The sequence below is a fragment of the Crocodylus porosus genome, unplaced genomic scaffold (assembly GCF_001723895.1).
Source record: "Crocodylus porosus isolate Cpor-Errol unplaced genomic scaffold, CroPor_comp1, whole genome shotgun sequence".
Lineage (NCBI taxonomy): Eukaryota > Metazoa > Chordata > Crocodylia > Crocodylidae > Crocodylus > Crocodylus porosus.
This window is the reverse complement of record NW_017728931.1, coordinates 81774710-81801193: the sequence shown is the minus strand read 5'-3', so window position 1 is coordinate 81801193 and position 26484 is coordinate 81774710. Positions and strand designations below refer to the sequence as shown.

General features: G+C 41.2%; 1 protein-coding gene across 10 annotated transcripts in view; it reads right to left on the bottom strand.

The window, feature by feature from the left end:
• Window positions 1–26484, bottom strand: part of GRIP1 (glutamate receptor interacting protein 1) — a 579208-nt gene that overhangs the window by 116350 nt on the left and 436374 nt on the right. For all 10 annotated transcript variants that reach the window (XM_019543266.1, XM_019543261.1, XM_019543263.1 and 7 more), the window contains 5 exons: window positions 17847–17982; window positions 16728–16873; window positions 12900–12983; window positions 11895–11970; window positions 7886–8031 (listed from right to left, as the gene is read on the bottom strand). In XM_019543266.1, coding sequence (XP_019398811.1) covers window positions 7886–8031; window positions 11895–11970; window positions 12900–12983; window positions 16728–16873; window positions 17847–17982 — 588 coding nt within the window. The remainder of the gene's footprint in view (window positions 1–7885; window positions 8032–11894; window positions 11971–12899; window positions 12984–16727; window positions 16874–17846; window positions 17983–26484) is intronic.

The following is a 26484-nucleotide window of genomic DNA, read 5'->3' as shown; positions in this document are numbered from 1 at the left end:
ACTTTGCCCCTCCATAACCATTTGGATTAATAAGTTCAACGTTGATTGTTCACCTAAGGCAGTTTTCATTTTTTTTAAGTTCAAACAGTTCAGTTGTTTCTGAAAACAAGGTTAGAAAAAAATGCATTTCCCCTCCATTTTAAAATTCTGTCAGCCATTTCTATTTTTCCCTTGGAGCTATGGTATGCTGGGAGAACTGGGAGATCTGGCAGCACAGCATATTTTCACAGTGTTGGCCAAAAGCAAAAGCACAATCCTTATACAATGGCCACTTGGATGAGATATAGGTCTTTGAAAATCTCAGTCGAGTTGTTGAGATTCTGACCTCAGTAAGTGGGCTCCAGCTTTGGTGTGGAGCAGGAGTTCCCTGTAAACTCTAGTTGGAGTTCCTGTGGGTCGGACTGGCTTCAAGGTCAGATGCCTGAGCAAAAAATTGTCATGTGTAGGTAAAATGGGCAAAAGGGTCCATGATACTAGAACGCACTGCCATTCAGAGGCAAAAATGAAGCCCAAGAGTTCTGAACTTCAACATTCCTCTGCTACTAGCAAATGTCTCTGAAGCCCATTAGCTGTGGATCAGGGCTGTTATCTTTAGTACTGCTGCTTTCCTCTGACTACTACCCCATGCTCCTCATCCATGTGGGAACTAACGATGCAGCCAGGAGTAATCCAGATCTTCTGTGCTCCCTGTTGCAGGCCGTGGTCCCAGAAGGGAAGGATGCATCAAGGAAGGCAACCAGGGACTCCGACATTGGTGCCACTGAGAAGGCTTCAGATTTCTTGACCACGGCACGCACTTCAAAGAGAGAAGAGTCCTGGGAAGAGATGGCGTTCACCTCATGAGGAAAGGTAAACTCCCTGTTTGCAGCCAGGATGGCTGATCTTCTGGACAGGGCTTTAAACTAAGATTGCTGGAGGACAGGGGTACACAAATTCAAACATGTTCGGGACCAACATACAAGTAAGCCCTGTAGATAGGGACACTGGAAGAGCCACTCTTGTGGGAGCTAAGGGAATAGTTCTTCATCAGCAGAACAGGAAGACAAAGGCCTCAGTAGGAGGACTCAGGTGCCTACATACTAATGCCAGGAACATGTGGAACAAGCCAGAGCAGCTAGCCCTCCTACTCTCCAGTGGGTATTATGACCTAGTAGGGATTATGGAGACCTGGTGAGACTCCTCACATAACTGGAGCATAACTATAGAGAGCTACACCTTGCACAGAAGGGACCAGGTAGGTAAGAAAGGTGGTGGCGTTGCTATGTGACAGAGCAGTACGCTCACAAGAAAACTGGAGGATTGTGGGCTTAGCTCCGAGACAGTCAGAAGGGTGAGAAACTGGCTGCAGGATAGGACTCACAGAGTTGTAGTGAATGGATCTGTGTCATCCTGGCGAGAAGTGGGCAGCAGTGTCCCACAGGGCAGTGTTTGGTCCAGTACTTTTCAACACCTTTATTAACTATTTGGATATGGGGATAAAGAGCTGACTAGCCAAGTTCGCAGATGACACCAAGTTATGGGGAAGCACAGTCACGCTTCAAGATGGTCTACAGATACAGGTGGACCTAGACAGGCTAGCAAGTTGGGTGGATCAGAATCTGATGAAGTTCAACGTCAACAAATATAAAGTGCTCCACCTTGGGACAAGCAACCCCCAACACACCAAACTGACTAGCACCATGAATGAAAGGGACCTGGGGATAGTAATAGACCATAGTATGAATATGAGCCAGCAGTGCAATGCTGTAGCCAGGAGGGCAAATAATACTCTGGCATGCATCAATCAATGCATCTCCAGCAAAACCAAGGAGGTGATTCTTCTGCTCTACTCGGCACTGGTAAGACTACAGCCAGAGTACTGCGTCCAGTTCTGGGCACCACACTTTAACAAGGACATGGACAAACTTGAGAGAGTCCAAAGAAGAGCCACCTGTATGATCAGAGTCTTACACGGCAAGCAATATGAGAAAAGGTTGAGGGATCTGGGACTCTTCAGCCTGATGAAAAGAAGGCTGAGAGGGGACTTGGTAACAGCTTACCACTACACTAGGGGAGTACATCCAGGGCTTGGTGAGCAACTATTCATCAGGGCACCTGAGGGGAAAACTAGGAATAATGGCCACAAACTCCTGGAAGACCAATTCAGCTTCAACATTAGGAAAAACTTTTTTCACAGTCAGGGTGTCCAGACTGTGGAATAGGCTCCCTCGAGAGGTGGTGCAATCACCTACCCTGGAGATCTTCAAGAGGAGACTAGAGGGTCACCTTGCTGGGGTCACCTAGCTCCCAGTTATCTTTCCTGTTTGGTGCAGGGGGCTGGACCCGATGATCTTCCAAAGTCCCTTCCAGCCGTACAATCTATGAAAGTTGTACAGTGTGGGGTGAAGGAGGTAGGGGATTGCAGAAGCAAAAGGAAATCATTTTATAGTTAGGGCAGTTGAAAACTGCCCTGGAGAACTGGATTCAATCCTTTTCACTGTCTCAGAGCTCCTGCATGATTCTAGGCAAATCACTTACACCAAATTGTTCAAAAGTGGTTACTAATTACATTCTTTTCATTTTCTGGATGTCTTGTTTGGTATTTAATCTGTGAGTTTGATGTGCAGAAGCACAGAGCACTCTGTAGAAGTAATTGGCTTACTTGACTAGAAAAACAGACAAAGAGCAGAAGTGCTGATACTGCTTAATTCAGTTAAATATTCTGAGATAAGGAATCCTGCACACCTTGGGTTATCCTTAGGTTATCTAGATATCTGCCCTGTGCATAGAAAGTTTGTTTAAGTAAACTTCCTAAATGTCTGTGTAATTTACTATTGTTTTGTTTCTCCAAGGTGTATTCTTTATCTCTTTCTCTGTCTTAAGTATAAATACACTTGTAACCTTAGAGAGTCTGAGAAATCCTTTGAAACAGACAAGTGGGTGATTCCCCTTGCTGTATGGAATTCTCCCTGTGATCACAGTATAGCCTTAAATAAAGAAAAGCTGGCTCTGTCAGTTCTGATTCAACCACAACGCGAAGTTTGATTTCTTCCACAACTCAGAGCAGCAAGAGTTGTTCTCTCAGCAAATGAAGTGTCACATAATGCACTCTGAAAAATTTTGTCCAAGCATCTCATGTTGGACACCCAAGATTAGATGACACTTTGGACCTTAGTCTCTGTAAAATGGGGAAAATGCTATCCCTTCATTTCACAAGGATTTTGGAAAATGAATTCATCAATAATTGTGAAACATTCAGATACTCTAATGATGAATACCATAGAAAAACCTAGGAGGACATTAGGAATCTGTCTTTATGGAGGGGGGTAGATAGTGTACACTAAGGCCTGAAGTTACATGAGCAACAAGAATAAAACAAAATATTAAAGGGCTGCTTATAAAGTAATCACTGGCCATATGGTGTACTGACTGGCAGATGGGTTTTGTGGAAAATGTACGTGATGACATAATTAAAGATTCTGGATATATATGCATAGATCTAGGATTTTGCAAAGGGGGTACAGATGAAACATCTTTTTCTCCAGTTAAAGAGATGCTAGAAGCTTTGCTAATATGCTAAGGGCCTAGCACTATGTTATTCAGTTTAAGATCAAAGAAAAACAAATATAACTTTTTGGAATGTGTGCTAATTTGCTACATTGTATATTAAGTTAAAAATGCATGACCAGCTAGATATGAAATGGTCAAAATAGTCAAAGGATATTGCTTCATTAGTCCTGTAGTCATTACAGTTAAATGTATATCTTCCATACAAATTCATAAAACAAATCTAGTCTTCTTGAGCATCTTAACAGTGCCTCCAATACTTCAGTGTTGGTCATTGTGTACACCTGATTTCATATTACTAGACCTGAGTTAAAGTATTTAGCTTGAACTAAAAACAATCTTCAGGGCTGTGAAATAAGAAGAGGCATTACTAGAAAAAAAACCACACCAAAATTGCATAAAGAAGAATAATTTGAAAAGTGGAACTACCTCTGGAGGAGCTGCTTGCAGCTCTGCCCTGTGACCCACCTCAGCAACCCATTCACTGCCCTGGCTGGAGCACCTGCCCCTGCTCCACTCCCACCCTCACCACAGGGGCCTCAATCTGCCTCCCCATGCCCCTTCCCTCCCCCACAGTCCTTTCCTCCCCACAGACCTACTGGCAGGACGCTGCTCTCCAAGCTGCCTGGCTGCATTCTTGGCTGTGTGCATGCTGAAGCCGCATGAAGCATTTAATCAGTGACATTGGCTACGCTGGCCAAAAAAAGCTGACTGCCAATAATGTTAATTTTCCTTTTATCGGTGACAACTTGATATGCCACTGAAGTACTGGTACACCTCTAATCACATGGACACCGACTTTCTGGGAAATGTGCAGTTGCAGAAACCTTCCTGAGAGTGACTGAACAGACAGCCCTTCCAGCCTGCAGATACCCCTTCTCTTCCACTCCCTAAACTGTACACTGTTATTTTCTACTGGAAGAGCAGTTTGTCCCGGTACAAACCTAACTCCTGTACATGGTCTTAGGTAAGCTTTCAAATGAAGTGAAATTAACTTGTCTAAGTCTATCCCAACCGTGCAGTTGGTCCAGTGAAAGACAGCACCCCCAGAAAGCCTTGCTTCATGAATATTTCCTGGACCATCTATAGTTAGTGACTGTAAAGATCTAGAACTCAAGAACAGGGCTTTTTTTTTCATTTTTTGTCACTCTGCAGAAAATAATTGTGTGTTACTTCAGTGAATTCACTGACACAAACAAATAACTCAAATAAACCAGAGAACCAGGCAAAACCTATTCCTTTGATTCAATAAATAATACAGGTCTCTAGCACTGATACAGGAAGAAAGCCTCTGATACACTGGTATGATGAAGATAAAATGTTATGTTCTCTCAGGTGCAACCAGCAAACAAATACTCATTCACAGACTACAAACATAACAATTGTTAATCATTTTGCTTTATCACTGTATATTTAGTTCAGAAATACCCTTTGCAGGAAAATTCAAGGGGACTGAAAATGGTAAACATCTTGAAGGGGCAATGATAAGCTATATTTAGAACTAGAGCTAACCAAAAATGACAGAGGTCAGCATTTAGATCATGGTAACTATTTTCATGTCTAGGAACCAAAAAGACTAATTTTCTCCAAACCATTTCAGATATTTTCTTATTAGTTTTCAGAGTAAGTATGGAAATTTGCAAGCAAAACCAATTTTGTTAGTCAAAATTACAGGCTTATAATGGAATTATTTTTGCAACCTTAATTACAAAGAAACAAGAATCTTCCTAAAAATGTGATCAAGAGGGTGCTCGTATCTAATCTGCTCCCTAAGAAACTGAGACATAACTTGCATTCCTCCTCTTAAGAGAGGTGCAGTGGGAATCTGAATCAATACCTTGTGGCTACAGACATGGTTGAATAGCATTTCTCATCTGTACCTGAAAGATCCCTCAATTTCTGATTCCTCTTGAAGGAGGTCTTATTTTTAGATTTGTTTTCCTGGCAAATTATAATTTGATGTTCAATCACTATCTAAAATAAGCTGTTATGAAATTCATTAGGCTAATCACAGCATAGTATTTAAGGCAGAGGTATCAAACTCATTTGGGTTGGCAAGCTGGACAACCCACCTCTGGTGGCAGCATTAACCCCCACATACTGGCTGCTAGCTCTGCTGTCACCACTGAAAGACGTCTGCAGCAGGGATCTTAAATCAGAAATTTAGCAGCAAGGTTGAGTAGCACCCAGTGGTTTAATGCCACTGCCAAAAGGCATCTCCAATGGGGATCTTAACTCAAAAATTCTGAGCTAGGGTGAGAGGCAGTGCCATTAATCCCGTAGATGCTGGCTTGCCCTACAGTGCCATTAATCCTGTAGATGTGGCAGCTGCAAGGGTACATGACACTGCCATTCTCTCTGTCACAGAATTTCTGCCCCCACAGGCTGGATCCAGAAGTGCGTCTCTGGGCTCAGAGAAACCCCATGGCCTGGTTTTTTGACACCCTTGATTTAACAAAGTAATTCAGGTTAACAAAATAATTTTCTGTTTAGAGATTTCTACTCTGTAACACGTCCTCTAGTAATAGATACTTATAGTACTTGTTATTCAGTACTGGAATGTATCTCTGGGAAAAACGTCCCGTGTGTCATCTTATGAAGCCAATCAACTTGCCTAATATTTTATCCTCTTCTTGAAGAGACGTTTTAAATCCCACGTTCATAAAGTGCCATCATTTAATTGATAGCTTTATTTTGGGACTACTATAACAAATGAAAAATTTATTAAATCCATATGGTTTATGCTACCTTTGCAGATAGCTAACTTTAAGGAAAGATTATCACACCCACATGGCCTGTGAAGACACACATGACCTTGTGCCAATATTACTTCTCAAAAATTAAGAAATACACATCTCACCTAACAAGTATGAGCAACCATCTTGTTTCATCTTCAAAACAGAATGAGCAGCAGTATCGGGATGTGTCTGGGCACCCTGGGTAAAGCCGAAGCGAGGACTTCTGGTTGTTGCCTTGTTGCAGCCTCTTTTTTTCACCCCCTCTCCTCCTCCACACCCAAATTGGTGCCAGAGGCAATTGCCCCTTTTACCCATTCCCCCTAGTTATGCCATTGAGAATGAGAAGGTTTGGGGAAAAGAAAAATACCAGGCAAACTGCTATCTCTGTTATTCCAGGGTTTATCTAAACTTCAAATATACATACTTATTTTCCTATTACTTTCAGAGGTCCACCTATTATTTGTAATTCTTATTTTTTTCAATGTCTCATTAAACTACATACTAGTATCTGCCATAAATGGGTCTTTTAAACAAAGCACGTTGGTCCAGTGAAAAGCAGGAAGCTGGGGGGAATTCCTTTCATAGGAGTGCTTTCTGTCTTATTCCCTGCCTCAGCCTGGCTCGATTCCAGAACCAATAGTGTACCACTATCTAGTGGCTTCAAGATTACAGGCGAAGAAGCAAAACTTAAATGAATGTAGCATCTTTGAATCAGTTTGTGCGTGCAAGAGTATAACAAATCAGTAATACTCTGGAGTCTCACAGCTGTAGACCAAATTTTAGCTGGAAAAAAAACAAAATGATTTTCTTCATCCAGCCCAGCTATTTCATATTAATTGACAATTTCATACTCTGACAGTATATTCTATGGGCCTTTACACTTAGAGTCATGCTTTGAAATAGAACTCTATAGGACGTTACTCAGTAATGCAGAAGTTTCTGCTGAAGACTGAAGATGGAAAAGGAAGTAATGGTACAAATACTCTTTCAAGTATATATTATAATGGAAGTTTTAACCACAGAGCTGGACCAAACTCAGATATATTTTTCAGATTAACTGCCAATATTCAGCCCTCTTCAAATATTTTCACTGGAAATACTACCCGGTCTCAAAACTGAAGCTCTTTATTCATCCCACAATTTCCTCCTTACTTTGCAGCTTTCAGGTCCTTTTGCTCCCCCACAATTCTTTGCACAGGATTTTGGTTGTTCATGGCTTTTGCTATTGTGTTGCTAGCAACACTGGGAAAAGGAAATAAGGGCTCCTGTCAGAGCTAGTAAATCTCTCTTTTGTTTGACTGAGATAGAAATGCTTACACATCATTACCTATTATCATAAGCCAGTCACTGAGAAAGTTACCTCACCAGTATCCACAGCATCGTTTTACTCGATGAACCGCAAAGTAGTAAGACTCTACATTATAATAAAACACTGCTCACCTCTTCACGAACCTAAAAAGATGAATGAGATGGTGCTGATGGGAATATCTGTGCTACTAGAAGTATAACAGGCCATAATCAATTTTGAAGTAGCTTATCAGGCATGGATAGTAAAATGTCACAGATGGTTCCCAGAACTAAAGCTCAGCATTTCAACATACCCATTACTGAGACATCATATTCTATCAGCAGAGTTGCCTCCTGTCCACATTGTTTCAGAATACTCATGGCTTCAGCATGTGATGTTCCAAGGAGCCGAATTCCATCAACACTAAGCAACCTGTCACCAGGTTTGATTGTGCCCTCTCTGAAGATAGATTAAAGGAACAATTGTTATTAATTTAGTATAACATGGCTTGGATAAAATCACCATTTATGCTGAGCGATTCAATCCTGCCTTTTATGATATCCATCCCACTTGACTTTACTTTTAACGTTGTCTTTGACAGTAAGAGTGACAAGAGGGCACTGTGAAAAGGAAATTGTCTTAACTGGATAGTCAGTAATTGGAACTATACATTATTAATTAATCAAATCACAGTAGATCACTATTAGGTATTGTTTTAGTTACAACATGTGTCCCCTCCCCACTCCCTTTTGCACACACAGGGCACGTCTACACATGCATATTAATGTGATGCAATAAACTCCAGTGCATACTGCACCACAGTTTATTGCTTTGGGGTCTGGATTTACAAGACCACCTGGGAGTGCAGCATGTTGAGCTGGGTTGGAGCAGCCGTGGCTGGCAGGGGCCGCAGGAGGTCAGCCGACCAGCCTGGGGCTACTCCAACCCAGCTCAGCATGCTGGGAGAGCTGGTTAGAGCATGAAGGTACTTCAGTATGGGGCTAGTCGGCAGGCAGCCACTGCACTGAAGCTCTCTTGTGCCTCAGCCAGCTGCATCAGCATTTACACGTGCGGTACTGCAGAGTAAAAAACTCTGCAGCAGGACAGTACTTATATTTACAAATACTACCCTGCTGCCGAGTTTATTAGCTTACTCCACCTTAATAGCCTTGCACGTGTAGATGTTGAGCTGTTTGCTGCAGAGCTAATTGGCAACTCTGCAGGAAATGTCTCATGTAGATATGCCCACAAACACCCAGATTCTGAAAAAAATAAATAGCAAGCAAAATACATTCTTGAAGAAACAAATTGCTGACTGTGAAGAATAATTTCCTGATTTCTCTCTAAAATATTCCTCAACCCATCAAGATAATTCTCTTCTTTCTTTTCTAATAATTTGAAAGAAAATTGACTAGGAATACCACTCTCTCTCCTAGGTATATATCATGGCACATCCTGAATTATAAGAGGAAATTAAAACATTTTTATCCTTGGCCCAGAGGTCAGAGACAACGGCAGGGAGGGAAGGGAAAGAAAAAAGACAAAGGTTCTCTTGAACGTTTATCTATTTAGTAATGTTAGCCAGAGGCAAAAACTTCTAATGACAGCATCCTTTAAAGAAATAGCCCTTTCAACTTCTTTAATATTTTTAAGGGTGCACATGCCATTTCTGAAAATATAACTGATATACCAAGCCACTTATTAACATTTTTTCTTTTTAAAGATAGAGAATGCTGTTATATAAAGTACAGTCCGTGGTTTACTCTAAATTACTTAACTGTCTATCTATGACCCTCAGCCAGTTGTTATATCTATTTATCTATCTATCTAGATAACAGCATCTTTATCCAAATCAATGCATAATAATCTTGCCATGATTTTGTGAAGTACTAATCAAATGTTTTATTACATACAGCTATAAATATGATATAGACATATACTATTATGTTTATATCTTTCATGTAAGGTATAGTTGTGTATAGAGCCCTACAGAATTCATGGTGGAAATGGGCTGCACTGCAGCTCCTTTAATCTTGCAGGATTTCTCTGCATGCCTCCCCTCACCACTGACTGGTGGAAGGGCTCTGCTTGCAGATCACTCCTGAGCAGCAGGGAGGTGAGAGAAGCTTGGAATTCCTTGGAAGCTTCTTTCATTCCTTGGCATCTCAGAACAGCAGAGACTTCCTATGCCTGAACAACGGTGACTGCGCCTGAAAGTTTGCTAAAAATTTTTTCCCAACTACTCAGTCGGTCTAATAGAAGATATCACATCTACTCAAAGAACGTTGCCTGCCTATGCCCTTAGACTAACACAGCTACTAAAAACCCAGCATATACACACACACACACACACACACACATATCTATATATATAGATACACGCACACGCGTGCACACACTCATTCTGGTAATATGTAAATTTTATTAGATCAGCAAGGCATTTCATCAGTATGACAGATCATAACTATTGACCTAAATATATGTATATAGTCACATATATGTAATAATTGTTACACGTGTATAGTGTTACATATATAATCAACATAATAGATGTATAACAAACGGTATAAACAATTTATAGATAGATAGATACACATACACAAGAGTTACACCCACATTCACTCACTCACACACACACACACGAATTAATAGATACATATATTTAGACCTATAGGGCATATACATGTGCTCTGGGAGTGGGGGAGGCGGGAGAATGCTTTAGTGGCTCCAAAAGCTGCTCTAATTAAAGCACTCAGTGTCACATGTATCAGTGTTCCCACGCTGAAAAAATGTTGTTGGGGCTGCTTTAACTAAAGCTGGTTGAATAAGGTTTAAAGTGCCCCTGCCATCTTTTTTCAGCACAGGGACACTGATACACGTGACCCTGGAGTCTGCTGGAATGTAGTAATTACCATGCTCATCAGAGCAGCTTCACTGCATATGTATAGGCACCCCTCTATTTATGATCTGTCATGCTGATGAAATCCCCTGCTGAGATACCATATTACCAAAATTAGTAAGCATGCTGCTCTGCCATGCTGTGTTCTTTATCCTGTTTATTGCAGTTACAGCTCTCTCTGGAGATTAAATTCACCCTGGTGAAAAGGGCTTTGACAGAGTCCTCCACCCAGTCACTCTGGGCTGATTCAGTGGGAGTTGTGCCTCAGAACAGACTAAGGAAACTCTGAGCTCAGAACTGGGTCTAATTATTTTTTAAAAAATAATACACACTGGGTGCATCTACTTGAGATGCTTTATTGCGCACTAGACTAATCTAATGCACAGTGAAGTGTCATAATCTACACAGATTAGTCTAGATGGTGCATTAGACTAATCTACTGCAGTAGATATGGGTACTAGAAATCAGCACATTAAAGAGCACGTGTAAATGCTGATTGGAAACACATTGCTCCCAGTCAACCTAGGCAGCAGGGGGCCACAGCAGGTGGGAGAGTGGTTCCGAATGGGTCCAGATCTCCATGTGGCTGAGAGGCAGCTTCCTGCCCATCCAGGACAGTCTCCACCCCCTTTCCCCCCACTCAGGGCCAGCTTAATCTCCACCTGGCTGGAATGGAGCTGCCTGCCTAGCTGGGACAGCTACCCCCAGCCCTGCCTCCAGAGCTCAAGACTAAACCCTGTGCCTCCTGCCAGCTCAGGGCTGGCACCCAGGGGAGCATGGAGCTCCTCCTGGCTGCTGCAGGGGGGTAGAGCAGGGCAGGAGCAGCCTTGGACTGGGCTGCTCCTGTCAGGCTCAATTTGCTCCTGATAGAGGCACACATGTAGATGTGCACTTGGCAGCACTTTAATGAGCCTGAATTTTCTGCACAGAAAATTCAGGCTCATTAAAGTGCTGCCAGTGCACATCTACATGTGTGCCTCTATCAGGAGCAAATTGGCACATTAATTGCATGTGTAGATGTGTCCACAGCCAGATAATTTCTTCATAGAGTGCAGAAGAAAAGCACTGGGAAATTCAATGCAGTGTTAAACTGAACACAATGGCTACACTGCCTGCTGTTTAAGCTGCAAAAAGTGTGCTGTAATCATGTCCTAGTATTTCTGGGGATTTTCAGGTTTTTTTCCTTAAGTCTGTGAGGTGCAATCCTGAAACAAGCAGCTAAATCTCTTAATTAAAATTCATGCCATGTTATCATGTGCCATGCTTCTGTGATTGCCTATTATGATTTCAATTAAGTGTATAATTTATGAATTTCAAAGGATTAGGTTTGAACAGGTCTACTGTACTCCACAGATTTCAGACTTGACTTCTATCCTAAATAATCTACTTTCCTCTCTCTTGCTACAGAGAAGATGAATTGTACCTGTCAGCAGGCCCTCCAGGTCTGACACATGTTATTACAACAGGACGAGATTTATTTCTGTCATCATGTGCTCCACCTAGAAAAGAGAAAGCAGGAAACACTCTCATTATGTTCTTTTTATGAAAACTCATTTCCAAAGTTCAAGTCCAGAAGTTTGTAGCATACATACTTATAGGTTGGTTAATGAGCGTAAAAACCCAAGTTACACATAAGCCAGTCCATATGAGGAGTAATATTATGGTAGTTTATGATGGAAATAGTTTTTTTCCTTAATGCTGATCTAAAATACTATTTCTTACATAAGTATATTAATTTCTTCAAATCTCCTGATCTCCCAAATTTATTTACTATATCATTCTCATTACAACCTGGACATTAAAACTCTGTATCCTGCACAGTTTCTCATACATGGAAAAAAGCATGTGCGCTCCATCTACACTCAGAATAGTAGATCACTGACCACTAAACAACTCTGTATGTTTTGTAACTCTATATTTTTCACTATGATATCTCTCAAATACCTCAATGCCTCCCAAGTCATCATCAAAAATAAATTAATTTTCTGATTTAGTTTGAGACCTTTCATACTGCAGCTTGCAGATGTTACTAAACTATAAAATAAATTTCCATACATAATTTATACAAATACAACATTTATTGTATATCTCCTTTAACAGCAATAATCCTATTGCACAGGCAATTTCCCATTGACTTCAACAGTAGCCAGATTTGGCCTTCTGTGAAATGAATTCTGTTATGTTCTTGGCATATTGGATTCATTACTATCATGCTACAAATACAAATTTAGATTAGTTCATAAAAATAGTATATTAAAATGCAGAGATACCATGAATAAATCACACAAGTTTTTACAAACTGTAAGCCATCAATATTGAAATATGATTGCTTTTTATCATATTAATGTGTTGGTATTTTGCTTGTACGGACCCAGAAAATCAGACTTATTTACATTTTCACATTCACATTTACTTATTCACATCTTACCTCTTATTACGAACCCAAAAGTGTTCCCTTCTTTATGTAACGTAACTTCCACAGTTCTAAAGATGACACCTGATCCTTGTACAGCTGAAAAATTTAAAAAAAGCTTTTTTCTTTCTAATTATACTCATAACTTTGGACTGGTTCTAAGCTAAGCAAGCTGGGATCATGCAACTGGAAAAGTTAAACTGCAAAACAGTCAGTATTAAAGACCAATGTTAATTACACTTCATATTCTTCAGAGTAATTCGTAGGCCAGTTCTTTAATGGGTGTAAAAATCAACAGAGAACTATATCAATTTATAGCAGCTAAGGGGTCCAGCTTTAAATTATACTGTAGTTCTGTTTCTCATACATTATTGACAAATTATAGAAAAATATATACATCTAAGTAGATACAGTAGCACGAGGTTGTCAAGTCAAGTGCTCAAAGTTACCTAGGGAAGCATCTGCTTAACTCAAGAACCCAAGAACCTCTTTTCACAGGGTATACTCAGGATGCTTAGGCAGCAAATCTCATCAACCTTAAACTGTCATATCGTCAACCTTAAATTTAACCCTCAACATAGATACAGGCTTGGTGGTGAGAGCCTGACCTGCACAATGGTCAAAAGGGACCTAGGGGTAATGACTGATAATCACATGAATGTAAGCGTGACGCGGTTGTTAGCAGGGCAAATAACATGCTGGCATGCATCAACCAATGCATCTTGTATAAAACTAATGAAGTGATACTCCTGCTGTACTCAGCACTGGTGAGACTGGAGTTTGAGTACTACATCCAGTTCTGGGCACCGCACTTCAATAAGGATGTGGAAAAACTAGAGAGAGTCCAGAAAAGAGCCACCCATGTGGTCAGGGACTTGCAAGGCAAGCCATATGAGGAAAGGCGGAGGGACCTGGGCCTCTTCAGTCTAAAGAAGAGAAGGTTGACAGGGGACTTGATAGTGGCTTACCACTACATCTGAGGAGTGCATCAGGAGCTCGGTGAACAACTGTTCACTAGGGCACCCCCAAGGAAGACCAGGACCAATGGATATAAACTCCTGGAAGGCTGCTTCAGGCTCAGTTCCAGGAAAACCTCCTTCACAGCCAGGTGTCCAGACTGTGGAATAAACTCCCTCCAGAGGTGGTGCAGTCACTTACCCTGGAGGTTTCAAGAGGAGACTGGACAGTCACCTCACTGGGGTCACCTAACCCTAGTTGTTGTCTTCCTGCCTAGAGCAGGGGGGGCCGGACCTGATCATTTGCAAGGTCCCTTCCAGCCCCTAACAATCTATGAATTTATATCATGAGGGATGAAGGATATTAGATTCAAAATAACCCTTTATAATTATGTCACCTAATCATTAATACATTAATTAAAAATGCTTCAATAGTATTAAAGGCAAATGTTTTGTGCAACACTGCAACAGTGGCTGTTCCCAGATCCTTGCTGAGAAGGTGAATGAATACTGTAAGATGGTTGAACATGGTAAGTCATTTTTACAAGAAATGATGCTGTAGTTCTGAAAAACACAGGTAGTCATTTTCATTTAAACTCTAATAAAAAAGGAAAATTTTGGAAAGGATGGGGAACTGACATTTTCCAAATGGAAAAAAGATAAACTCAATGGAAAAAAAAATGGAACAGGAGAAAACATTTTCAAATTTCCAAGCTTGTTTTATTAGAAAATGCAGAGCACAGAAAAATATAAAATTATTTTTAAAAATTACTTGCTACCACTGTTCCATATGAACCTGCAATTACCATTACTAAAATGAAAACAGTTAAGAGGTCAGAACACAATCAGTAACACCTATACAAATATTTCTCCTCTCTGTGAATGGAAGAGAGAAAATTCTGGTCCATCCAGAGGGTGGGGTGGCGGCGGGGGGGGACAGTTAGCCCTACTTCTCATTCCTCTGAAGCCTAAAGGGTGGGTTCTCTGAAGGTCAAGAGGTGCAGGCAGGATTGGGACTACTAATCTCTGTCAGACTGTCTGTCACAAGGGTTTTGTGCACAAATTAATGTTGACTCCATTGTTATTACTTTACTGAAGTTTCCCTAGAAACTCACCTAGTCTTCTCAGGGAGTAAGCTGGCCCTGGGGGAAACAATGCAAACTCAGCATAATTTGGAGGATGACAGGACATATATATCAATATTTCTGCTATGGTACAAGACATCACACATATAATATCAGTGGAACTTGACAGGGATAGCACAACTGCTATTATTCAGCATCATTACCAGCAATACTTGTACAAGAGGTCAGGAATCCTGAAAACTTAAATGAATGGTTATGATTACGGATGTAATGTAGCATAGCAGAAACATATTGCAACAGACAGAGGCTTACATGTGCCAACAGAGCCTAAACTGCAAATGTACATTTGAGTAGTTGTGAATGAAAAAATGCTAGTGAAATAATTGCATTTAGTACTCAACTGATCTCTCTAATACAAATGTCCTAGGTCTGAACATGAAGCTTAGTTGTTCCTAATAAACACAGACCTACAATAGATGTCCAAAATATAGCAAGGAGGTTGCCGAAAGTTCAAAAAGACAAAGAAATCCATAATTAGAGGTACTCTCCAGTAATCTGAGAACACTGGAATTCATTAACCCTTTTTTTGTTGAGCGTTGTAGTGAGTTCACAGTGCTCATTGTGCTGGTGGAAGTCTGGCAGGAGCCTATGGTGAGCAGACAGTAAACTCAGAGCTCATTGCACATGTGCAGCACTCCTACAGGGGCAGGGGGTGTCTATACCCCACTTCACCACTCCTGGACCTGCTGTTTTATGTGCATGATAATGATAATGGTCTAAAACAACCCTATCTTTAGGAGGTAGGTGATTCGTTGGCCAGACCTCACTTCTACTTTTGACTCTTCCTTCCACTACCAGACTCCTCAGGAAGGATCACTTGGACCATTTCATTCTTGCTTGTCCCTTCAGTAGATCATCCATCATATTAAAGCTGTCTGATACATCTCTGAGCCTCAAACTGAGTTACTGACACATGAACAACAATAATATTTATAATCCTGCTACTGCACAGGTAGGGCAGGTCTCCCATCACCCAGTAAAGTCATACCAGCAATCTATGGGCAGAGGACAGAATGAGGAAAGGACTTGGCAGCCTTGAAGATGTTAGAGGGCAAGTAGCTTCCACCCAACAGTGACCCCAGAAAACACGAAGTAAAACATTCACCTGCTGGAGCAGTATAGGGCCTTATGGATGGAAAGGGATTGATTGCCTCTTGAAGAAAGGATTACAGACACACTTAAAAATAATATGAATTATTATTTCTTGAAGTATCTTATTCAAAGCTGTTATTAAGAGCTGAAAACAGAGGTTCATGAACTGAAAAAAACAAAAAGGGAGGTGTGAGTGCCTGGGGACTCCCCATTTCCTTTATAGATCTCTTGTCTCCAAATTTGATCAAATGTCCAATATCTCAGTTACTAGCTACCCTTAAAATTATAAGGAAAGAGTGAATGATAAGTAGGTATAAACTCTTTGCATTGCCCATACACAGAAACGGACTGTCATGGGACTTCATTTGAGCACTTTTGAAAATGCAATCATAAATCGTCCTGTATTTGACAACAACAGGAAAAAACAAGTTATATTATTTTTCAGGTTTATTATATATAAAGTTCACACTGCATTAGTGTTCATAGAGAAAGAAGGCTGGAAGGGACCTTAAGATTCCACCCCTTAAGTAAAGCACTGGAACAGGTTACCCAAATAGGCAAAACCTAAACAACCTAAACAAGAGCAAGTGAGAGAGACAGTATTCAATTATTACACATGTAAGGGGTTTTCAACTACTCGTGTTACTTACAGACTGGAGGGAGCTCGTATTCCACTTCTAAAACAACCCTCTCGCCAACGTTCTTGAGCAGGCTGATGATCTCATCATGGCGAAACTTGGTCAGGTTGATTCCATTCACAGATTTGATGTAGTCCCCTACATCCAGCTGGTCACTTCTGCAATAGGCACATTATCTCTTTAGTAAACTTGTGAGACTGTGACAGGTTAGCCAAGTTCCTTTCAATGACACTTTCAGCACTGACAAAAAAATCAATCTTGCTTGCATCTAAATTCAAACAAGCAAAAAAACTTCCTGTGTGAATCATGCAAATAGTATGGTGGCTTTTCAAGATTTTAGTCTAATCTACTTCTAGAATATAAAAAAGTATGTTATTAGAGCATTAGCATCTAGGTAAGAAAAGCTGCTGAATATGCCAGCTTTCTAGTTATAGTACAATTCATTTAACTACATCTGGTAGGACTTCACTTCCTGGCTGTCCTCTTTTAACCTGGAACCTCTCACCTGTGTTTGTTTGGGCTACTGCCAGAACTATTTTCTGGACAAAGTCATTACTTTCCCAGCCAGTATAACAATTATAGTAAATGTGGCACAGTCCAATGGCACATATTCTGCTCAGTCACTTGGAATGATTTGCCTTAACATCTGTCTCTCAACCAGATTCTTGCTCAAGTAACAGCGTGTCTGGCATTCCCTGTACAAGCAGGATGCTTAGCTATTTTTAATCTTAAACATTAAATGAATCAGCAGGAGTCATTTGAAACTATGGTGTTACTTATATTTCAGCTTTTCTACTGCTGTTTTGCCTTCACCATTTATCACCAATGCATTTTTATAGATTTTGGTCAAGCAAAAAAATCAAATTTAAAACATTTATAAAAAATTATTCCTTCAATGACTTTCAAACACATTGCCAGTATTTCTGGCTTGTATAAAAAAAGCTGTGAGATGCAGTGGCCTGAATGCTATTTACATGTTTCTTTCTATTAAAATGTATTGTTGTCTCTTTTCTGATGTGCTGCTTTTCAGATGCTGTTAGTCAGTTATTTATTAGTGACCTTTTTGATGCAGTATGTATTTCTGAAGCAATCACATCTTATAATGTATTTTGTGGCTGGAGATGTGGTTACCTAGCAGCAATTCCTCCTTGACGAAGGTTAGATACTCTTGGTTTCCCATCCTTGTCAATTCCACCCGATACTGTAAGCCCCAGGGTGGTGCCTTCTTTTTTCATTAATTCAACTATTGTTGAGCCCTTGAATTCCTCTGTTGAAAGAAAATTGTTGGCATTATTAAAATTTAAATAGTATCACAGATGTTACTTTTTAAAAAAAAGTCATTAACTCTCAAGCAAGTAATTGTATATGTTAATATGAAAAAAATGTGTTCAGTGGCATATTCTTTATACTACTATTTATGGGCTTTGTACATATAACTCTGCATAAAGATAAATGTGTGGCAGATATTCTATAACCAGTTATTAAAAATGTACCAGTGGGGTAGCACAGACTACCAATAAAGTCTGACAAAGCTTAAACAAAAAGTCATTTTTTCCCTCTTTTATTCCACATACTCAAATAGGTAATTTCACAGTTGTCCTTGTTTTCTCTGTTGCCCAGGCTTTAATTATTTTATTGGGTTAACAAATTACTAGGATTAAAAAATAATGGTCAAATTATGCAAATTATTTTTTAATCCGAATTAATTTTGAGACTATAACTAGATGTCAGAACTAACCAAAATAACTAGGTATAGTAAGATTTAAGTAAAAGATAAAATATATCAGATACAATCAGGTCCCACTTTTTAAAGACAAAAGCAGTGCATTGTAAAGCACTTTCGCTAGGGACAGAAATTACACACAAACTAGTTTAAGTGATCAGAAACTGGTTAAACCTGTAACAGGACAGAAGCTCAGTGCACATAAACCAGTTTCAAAATGGCTGAAACTGGTTTAAGATAAACCTAGTTGAATGTAGTATCAGACTTAACTGATTCGTGTCAAACTGGTTTATGCAATGCATGTCCCAGACCCCTTTCTGGTTTAAGATAAGCCAGACCCCCCAGCATTCCAGATGCTTTGCAGCCCTGGGCTGTGTTGTCTGCTCCAGAAAGCAGAGTTGGCCCCACCCCTCTGCTCCCTAGCCAGAGGTCCTTGGCAGACTGCAGGCACAGCTGGGTCTGCCTGGCTTCCCCCTATCCCCCCCTACTTGCTGTTCAAGCAGGACTTCCCTCCACTCCCCCATCTCCCACAGCATGGACCCCAGCCCCATGAATCCTAGTCATGTGGTATCCTAGCTAATGCTAAGAGGTGTCTGTGTGCGTGTGTCTCCAATTTCACTGGGACAAGTAGAGGGAACAGTGTCCACTTAGGGCTTTTTGGAGCTAATCAACAGGTAATGTCAGCTGGTAATGTCTCTCCATTCCTTCCTTGGAAAAAGCTGTTTAAGAAGAGCTTGAACTAATGAGAGAGGCCTTTGTTTTCTTGATGGGCTGCTAAATGCTGTGTTATCAGCTCCCTGCTAGCTCCCTCACCTATCAGGTTTTCAGGCAGTATGAAGCAGCAGGGAGAGGTAGATTGAAAAGCTCAGTAACATCAACAGATGCATGCACTACACACCCTTTGCCTCAGAGTGCTAGCTGGGACCCACGGTCTGGCAACACCCCTGCCCCTTGAGCAGTGAGCAGGGAAAAGCCTGGGACTGTGCAGGCAGGGTGAGGGTTAACACCCTTCACTAATGAGAGCATCCTGCTGGGGCCTGGCCACACATCCTCTCAGTTCAGCTGTATGGAAGGGAAGGGAGGGGTGCTCTAGTGCCCCCCTCCCCCCCCCTCCGGCTTCTAGCTTCATCCACTGAGGCATGTGCCTGCATTTCTTCAGTCCAGAGGGAATGCCTGCATGGTTCCAAACTGGTTCAATCTACTCAGGTTAAACTAACCTGTAATGATTGAATCAATTCAGGCTCAGGCTTCTTGAATGTCTGCCCCTAGCCTTTGAGATTTGTGAATAAATGATATCCTGAAAATGCTGCATATTATAATTGTTACTAATGTGGAGTCCACTTCATTGCACTGGGCACGTCTATACTCATCCTATAGGTTCTCTCTGCAGTGTTTGTCTGTTGACAGTGAGATACTGATGTCTCACCTGAGGGTCTGTGGTAAAGAACTAAAGAGGCTGGAGACTACCTTGGAGGGCCACAAGCAATGAGTTGTGATGGGTTGCATTTCTACCACTTCAGCCCCTCATTTATGGAGTCTCAACATGGATGTTTCTCTCCATGGTTCTTTTCAGCATCTACATGCAGTCATTAGGTAATTTATCAGAGTATATATTATGCATTGCCCCACAGCAGTGCATCTTTAAATTAGCTAGCTTGGAAACTGATAGCAGCCTGGTCACAGCAGCATGGAGTATAGTTTGAGCTGCAGAGCCCAGCTAGGAAACAGGAAAAATTAGCCTATGCTAAACTCTGTGCTGCTGAGGCTTAACTTTTAGGCTACAGACAGACATTCAAAAAGCCTGAGCCTGAATTGATTCAATCTTTGCAGGTTAGTCTAACCTGGCTAGGCTGAACCAGTTTGTAACTGGACATTCTCTCTGAACTGAGAAAATTCAGATACATTCCTGCACTGGCTCAGGCTAGAAGCTGGGGAGTGTGTGGGTGTGCTAGAGCAGCCCTCCCTTCCCTTCCCTAGCACTGAGTTGTGGGGGAGGAAGCATGGCCAGGTCCCAGTAGGTCACTCTGATTAGGGAGGGGTGTAAACTTCCACCCTGCCTGCACCATCCCAGGCTTTTCCCCACTGGCTGCTCAGGGGCAGGAGTGTTGCCAGCCCCCAGCCCCCTGGGGTCTGGCAACTGCACTCTGGGTGCAGTGCCTGAATCTGTTGATGGTACGGAGCTCTTCAATCTCCCTCTCCCTGCTTCTTCATACTGTCTGCAGCAAACTGACAGGGGAGCAATCCAGCAGGGGGCTGATTAACAGTGCTTATCACCTCATCAGCAAAACAAGAGCCTCACTCCATTAATTAAAACTTTTCTTAAACAGTTTACCAGCTAACCTGTTGATTAGCTCCAAAAAGTCCTAAGTGGTCACTGTTCTACCTACCTGTTCCAGTGAAATTGGAGATACTCACACATAGATACCTCTTAGCATTAGCTAACATACCTCATGCCTAGGGTCAGTGCAGCTGGGATCTATGCTGTGGGAGATAGGAGGGAGGAAGGGGGGATCCCTGTTTGGCTAGCAAGTAGCAAAGGGGGCGGGGAACAGGGCAGAGGGAAGCCAGGCAGACCCTGTTGTACGTGCAGTCTCTGTCAAAGATCCAGCCAGGGAGTAGAGGGGAGGGGCCAGCCCTGCCCAGCCCAGAGAACATGCCAGGGTGCTGGGGGATTCTGGTTTATCTTAAACCAGCAAGTGGTCTGGGACAGACATTGTATAAACTGGTTTACCCATACCAATTAAGTCTGATACTACACTCAGCCAGGTTTATTGCAAATTACTTTAGCCATTTTCAAATGGGTTTATGTGCACTGAACATCTGTTCTGTTCTGTTTAAACCAGTTTCTGATCACTTAAACTGGTTTATGTGTGATGTCTGTCCCTAGTCCTAGTGGTATATGAGCTAGCCAGTTCAAAGCTAGCTCATGCATGTCTATACTACACTGCAGGCACTGCAGACTCATACAATATAATACCCAAAATTTGCAAATTGCACATACAACTATACCTATACTTCACTACTACTGTAATGAAGTATGGCCATTTCATTACCACCAAAATAGCCCAAAGCTTGGACAAGATCAGCTTACAAAAAATTAAGCCCCCCACAAGATAGCTGTGATACTGGTAGGCAAAGGAAGAAAAAGCAACCATGATGAAGATGCTCTTATTTTTCAAGGTACATTATCTCCAAGTGTTAAATTCAGTCTGTTGTTTATGAATACCCTTGAATTCTTTGTTGTTGCTAACCTTTTGCATAGCATCATCTGAGAGTAACACCTTCTGTTGTCCTGGTTGACTATGAGATTTCATCCCATTATTCTTGCTATCATCAGTTCTCACCGGGACTACAGAAATGTAACATAACTGGGCATGTAACTTTCAGATCTTAGGATGTGGTAATGGAATCTCCCTAGCAACACAGGCTACTGTAGACTTATAAATTAATGTTTCAGAGTCACAGGATATATTTAAAATACATTTCAGCATGATAGCAAGGCTCTCCAAAATGCACTGAAAAATTTATTGCAGTTGATCAATACATCATAGCAATGGGAAACACCACAGAGCAAAATACTGCTGTGCTTTTCTCTTTTATAAAAACATGCAAGTGAATCTAGTGCTCATGAGAGCAATGGTTGGGCAAGTACAGTGTACATTGGAACAGCATATGCAGAAGATTCTCTATACAGCTGTAGCAACAAAACTATGACCTCCAAACATCCCTGCTATTTCAGTCCCTGATAAGAGACAGGTAGAGACATGGCAAGTGTGACAAATTGTGTGGTGGCTTACAGGATGTACATAAAATGACAAGAAAATTACTTCCAACTTTATTTTAATTTGGGACCAATATAGGAACTGAAATTAAAAAAATAAAATACTATTATTTGTCAAACTGTAGATGGAACCATGTGAGCTTAAAAGAAATCTATAAATTGCAGTCTTAGCATGGCTATGCTTTGAGTTTTGCCTTCCACAACAATCTAAAAGGCACCAAGCATTATGTGAATAAATCATAAAAACAAATTTGTGATATGGACCACTATTTTAAAGTAAAAAAAGTAGGGGAAAAAAGAAAGTGCGTGTCAAATTTGTAAATAGCCAAAATCCACAGCACTTCTATTTCAACTTTAGAATTGCATTTTAAAACTAGCATTTCAGACAACTAATAATAGGTGCTCTACACCCGTATAACAATAAATAAAGATTTTTTTCTTAGTGCTTAATTAAGAGCTTTGAGCCTGAAAAGATCTAAGCATATCCATCCTTGAAGGCTAGGGACAGAAGTTGCACATAAATCAGCTGAATTCATCAGAAACTGGTTTAAACCTGTAACAGAACAAAAGTTCAGTGCACATAAACCACTTTCAAAATGTCTGAAACTGGCTTAAGATAAACCTGGTTGAATGTAGTATCAGACTTAACTGATTCAGGTCAAACCAGTTTATGAAACTTCTGTCCTAGACCCCTTCCTGGTTCAAGTTAAATTACAGTTCCCCAGCATGCTTTCCAGCCCTGGGCTGGGCTGTACTGTCTGCTCCAGCAGAGAAAGGTTGGGGGGGGGACCAAGGAGAGTCAGGGACTGCCCCCCTCTTCCCCCGCTAGGCAAACACAGTCAGGGTCTGAGGCCAGGGAGGGCAGTTAAACTTCCCTTCCCCTGAGTACAGAGCTGCCCTGCCCTGTTAAAACCTTACTGCTGGCTGCAGCCATGAACTACAAATCCCAGAAGCACCTAAAAGCAGGAAAAGGAAATGATGAGCAACCCTGCACAGTCCTGCTGCTGTAATTTTGGACTGCAAATCCCAGAGGTCTTGGGGAAAGCAGGAAGAGGAAGCAAACATACAGCCTATGCTATCTACATGCCAGAGAGCTGTGCTTTATTGCCCCCTGGCTTCTGGCCTCAGGCACTGCAGGCATGTGGCTGCATTTCCTGAATCAAAAGTGAATGTCTGTCCAGTTGTTTCTTAGTTTAATCTCTGCAGTTTAGACTAACCTGAAAAAACTGAATCAATTCAGCCTTGGGGTTTTTGACTGTCTGTACTTAGCTCAAATGCCTTGGTAGTGTCCAAGTGATATTGTTGCCATAATGGTCCAGGAAATAAGGGAGAGGCAAGAATTCCAATGGGCGACATTATTGGACCAGCCAAATGGTTAAGATAGACATAGGAAAGTTTCCAGTACCAGTGTACACTTCCTTAAGGAGAAAAGCACAGCACAGTTAAATACCAAATGGAATAAAAGCTTGCATAGAACTCCATGTGTAAATAAAAACAGGATATAAGAGAAATTATCAGGTATCCAACAGGCAGGAGAGATGCAGTAAAACCTTGATGAAGGAGGAACAAGATTGTTCAGGAGGGCCTCTAGCACCTGCAAAGTGCAGAGGTTAAGCAAATATAAGGTAGATTATAATAGACCTCGAAATTCTTGCCTATGTTAACTCCCTGGTACTTAGTGTCCAATAGGCTAATGAATTTCTGTTCCCATGCTCATCTCATAAGTGCGTTGGGTAGACTTCCTTTGAGCACAAGAACTATGAGATCAGAAAGTAACTGTTTTTTCTGTGACTCAATGTTCTCTCACTGATCTTCTAGTGTCTCTGCCCTTTATCTTTTTTCAGAGATCAATCACCATATGATATATGCCTTGTGAGTTGTCCCATTTTGCTCTAGTATCTAAGTAAGTTAATTAAGTTATTCTGACTATGTAAGACAGTCTGCCTAAATATAAATTTAAATAGTATTTTGAAATGTACCATTCTAAAATACAGAAAGAATTTGTATTTCCTGATTTGTATTTAGTATAATACAAAAGAAATTCTGGGATCAGACACCTCTCTTATACTATTACTCTCATTTCAATGAATTTGACTTTCATTAGCATCTCATTGGTATAACAAGGTCAATGTTTCCTCTGTACCCCACATGACTATAAATTATTACATAACAGGTGCTCAGACATAAAGGTGTTAAATATCAAGATAAAAAGGGGAGGGAGGGAAGGAAGGAATACAATGTTACCTAACAGAAATGCAGGGTGATACTAACAAACATTTTTTTCCAAAAAGATTATCATGATGAAGGTAAATGTGCTTTTCACTTTTGAATTTCAAATATGATCAGAATCTTTGGTCTGTTTGTTCAAATAAAGAAAATAATTTGCTTTATCTTTTCATGGCTGCCGATAACATATACTAATGACTAGAAAGTATTTTACAAAAATAAGCCAAATCATTAGGGCTGTGAAAAACAGCACTGTTCAGCTGTGAAAAACAGCACTATTCAGCTTTGAATTCCATTTCAATAGAACAGTGTTTCAATTTGAATTTTGTTTAATTTTGAAAGCACTATTCCATTTCGTTTCGTCGAAACTGTTTCGCTGTTTCAATGCTGTTTTGATGTTTTGCCCATAGGCTATAATGGGGAAGAATGAAACTGCCTATAATTGTGTCAATTCTTCTGAGGGCACAAAGCCTGCCAAGTTTCAAGGAGATAGGTGCAGAAGTTTCTGGGAAACTGCACCTCAAGGTGTTGACAAGCAAAACCGCCATTTGCCAGCAGCAGCAGCAGCCTCCTGGCTCCTGTCATCTGGCAGGCAGATCTTGGGGGCCTGCACTCCTCCTGATCTGCCTGCCAGATGACAGGAGGCTGCTGCTGCCACCTGGGACCAGCGCTTGGTGCAGCCTGCACCCAGCACTGGGAAGATTGGTGCTGCCGCTGGCCCCAGCCAGCAGCAACAGCATGCTGTCATTCCACACACAGATCCAGGGGCCTGTTCCCCCAGGAGGAGTCCGGCAGAGCCCCTGCAGCCCTCCCGGGGATATGGGCAGGCCCCTGATCTACCTGCCGGATCACAGAAGGCTGCTTCTGCCACCTGGAACTGGTGGCAGCATCAGTCTTCCTGGGGCTGGGTATGGGCTGTGCCTAGTGCCAGTCAGAGGTGGCAGGAACAGCTTCCTGTCATCTGGCAGGCAGATTGGGGGCCAACACCCTCACGAGGAGTCCGGCAGAGCCCTGCAGCCCTCCCGGGGGTGCAGGGAGGCCCCCAATCTGCTTGCTGGATGACAGGAGGCTGCTGCCGCCGGCTGGGACTGGCGCTGAAACCAAATATGCCCGGCTTCAAAACTCAAAACGTTTTGAAACTCTGAGTGCCCTTGTTTCATTTCAAAGGTGTTTTGAAGGATGTTTTGATTTCGCTGTTTTGAGCTCGAAATGCATTGAAACAGCTTTCAAATAAAACACTCAGCAAAATTTTGCACAACCTTACAAATCATCAGCTTTCAGAAGCAGGTGTGCCTTTCCCTTTTTAAAAAAGGAAGATTAAAAACTAGAATACAAGACAGATTTTTACAAAACAACGACTGCAAACTGAGAAAATATTTAATCAACAAATACCTATTGCCTGTTTTCAAATCTCCCCTGATCACTGTAGCATTAAATTTATGTATTAAAGCAACATTTAAAAATACATGAGCTTCTTCCAAACATTCAGTGTGCATGTCATTCTTCAAAGTGAAAATTAAGTTTTCATTAGTTTCAAGAAAATACACAGAATCCTTGATTTTCAAGGAATACTTCTATATGTTCAATGAATAATGTTGTGTAGTCTAGGAGAACTTGGGTAAATAACAACTGAAAAGAAAACCAAACAAAGCCTACTTTTGCCTCTTTACTTACTGTTTATTTTGTACCTTAATATGAATAGATACATGTATAATTAATGAGGGAAATCTGTGGAAATTTTTAGAAATGCAATAGTTGTGGAGATTTCACCTCCAGATCAGCAGAATATTTGTATAACTGCACTTACTAGCAATTGCTTTCTCTTTTAATTGCTTATCTATATGCATATTTCACCCCAGAAATATCAGGGCAATTTGGAGGCAGGTGTTTGAGCCTTATGTGAATGATGCCTGGACTAGCATTTTCCTAAGTTTGGAGTCCACTTTGGAAATCTGCACGATGATGTAGTACTTTGAGGAAGGCATAGCTGAGTCCTAAGTGGTTATTCTGCAGGACTCTGGAACAGACATGTTCCAAAG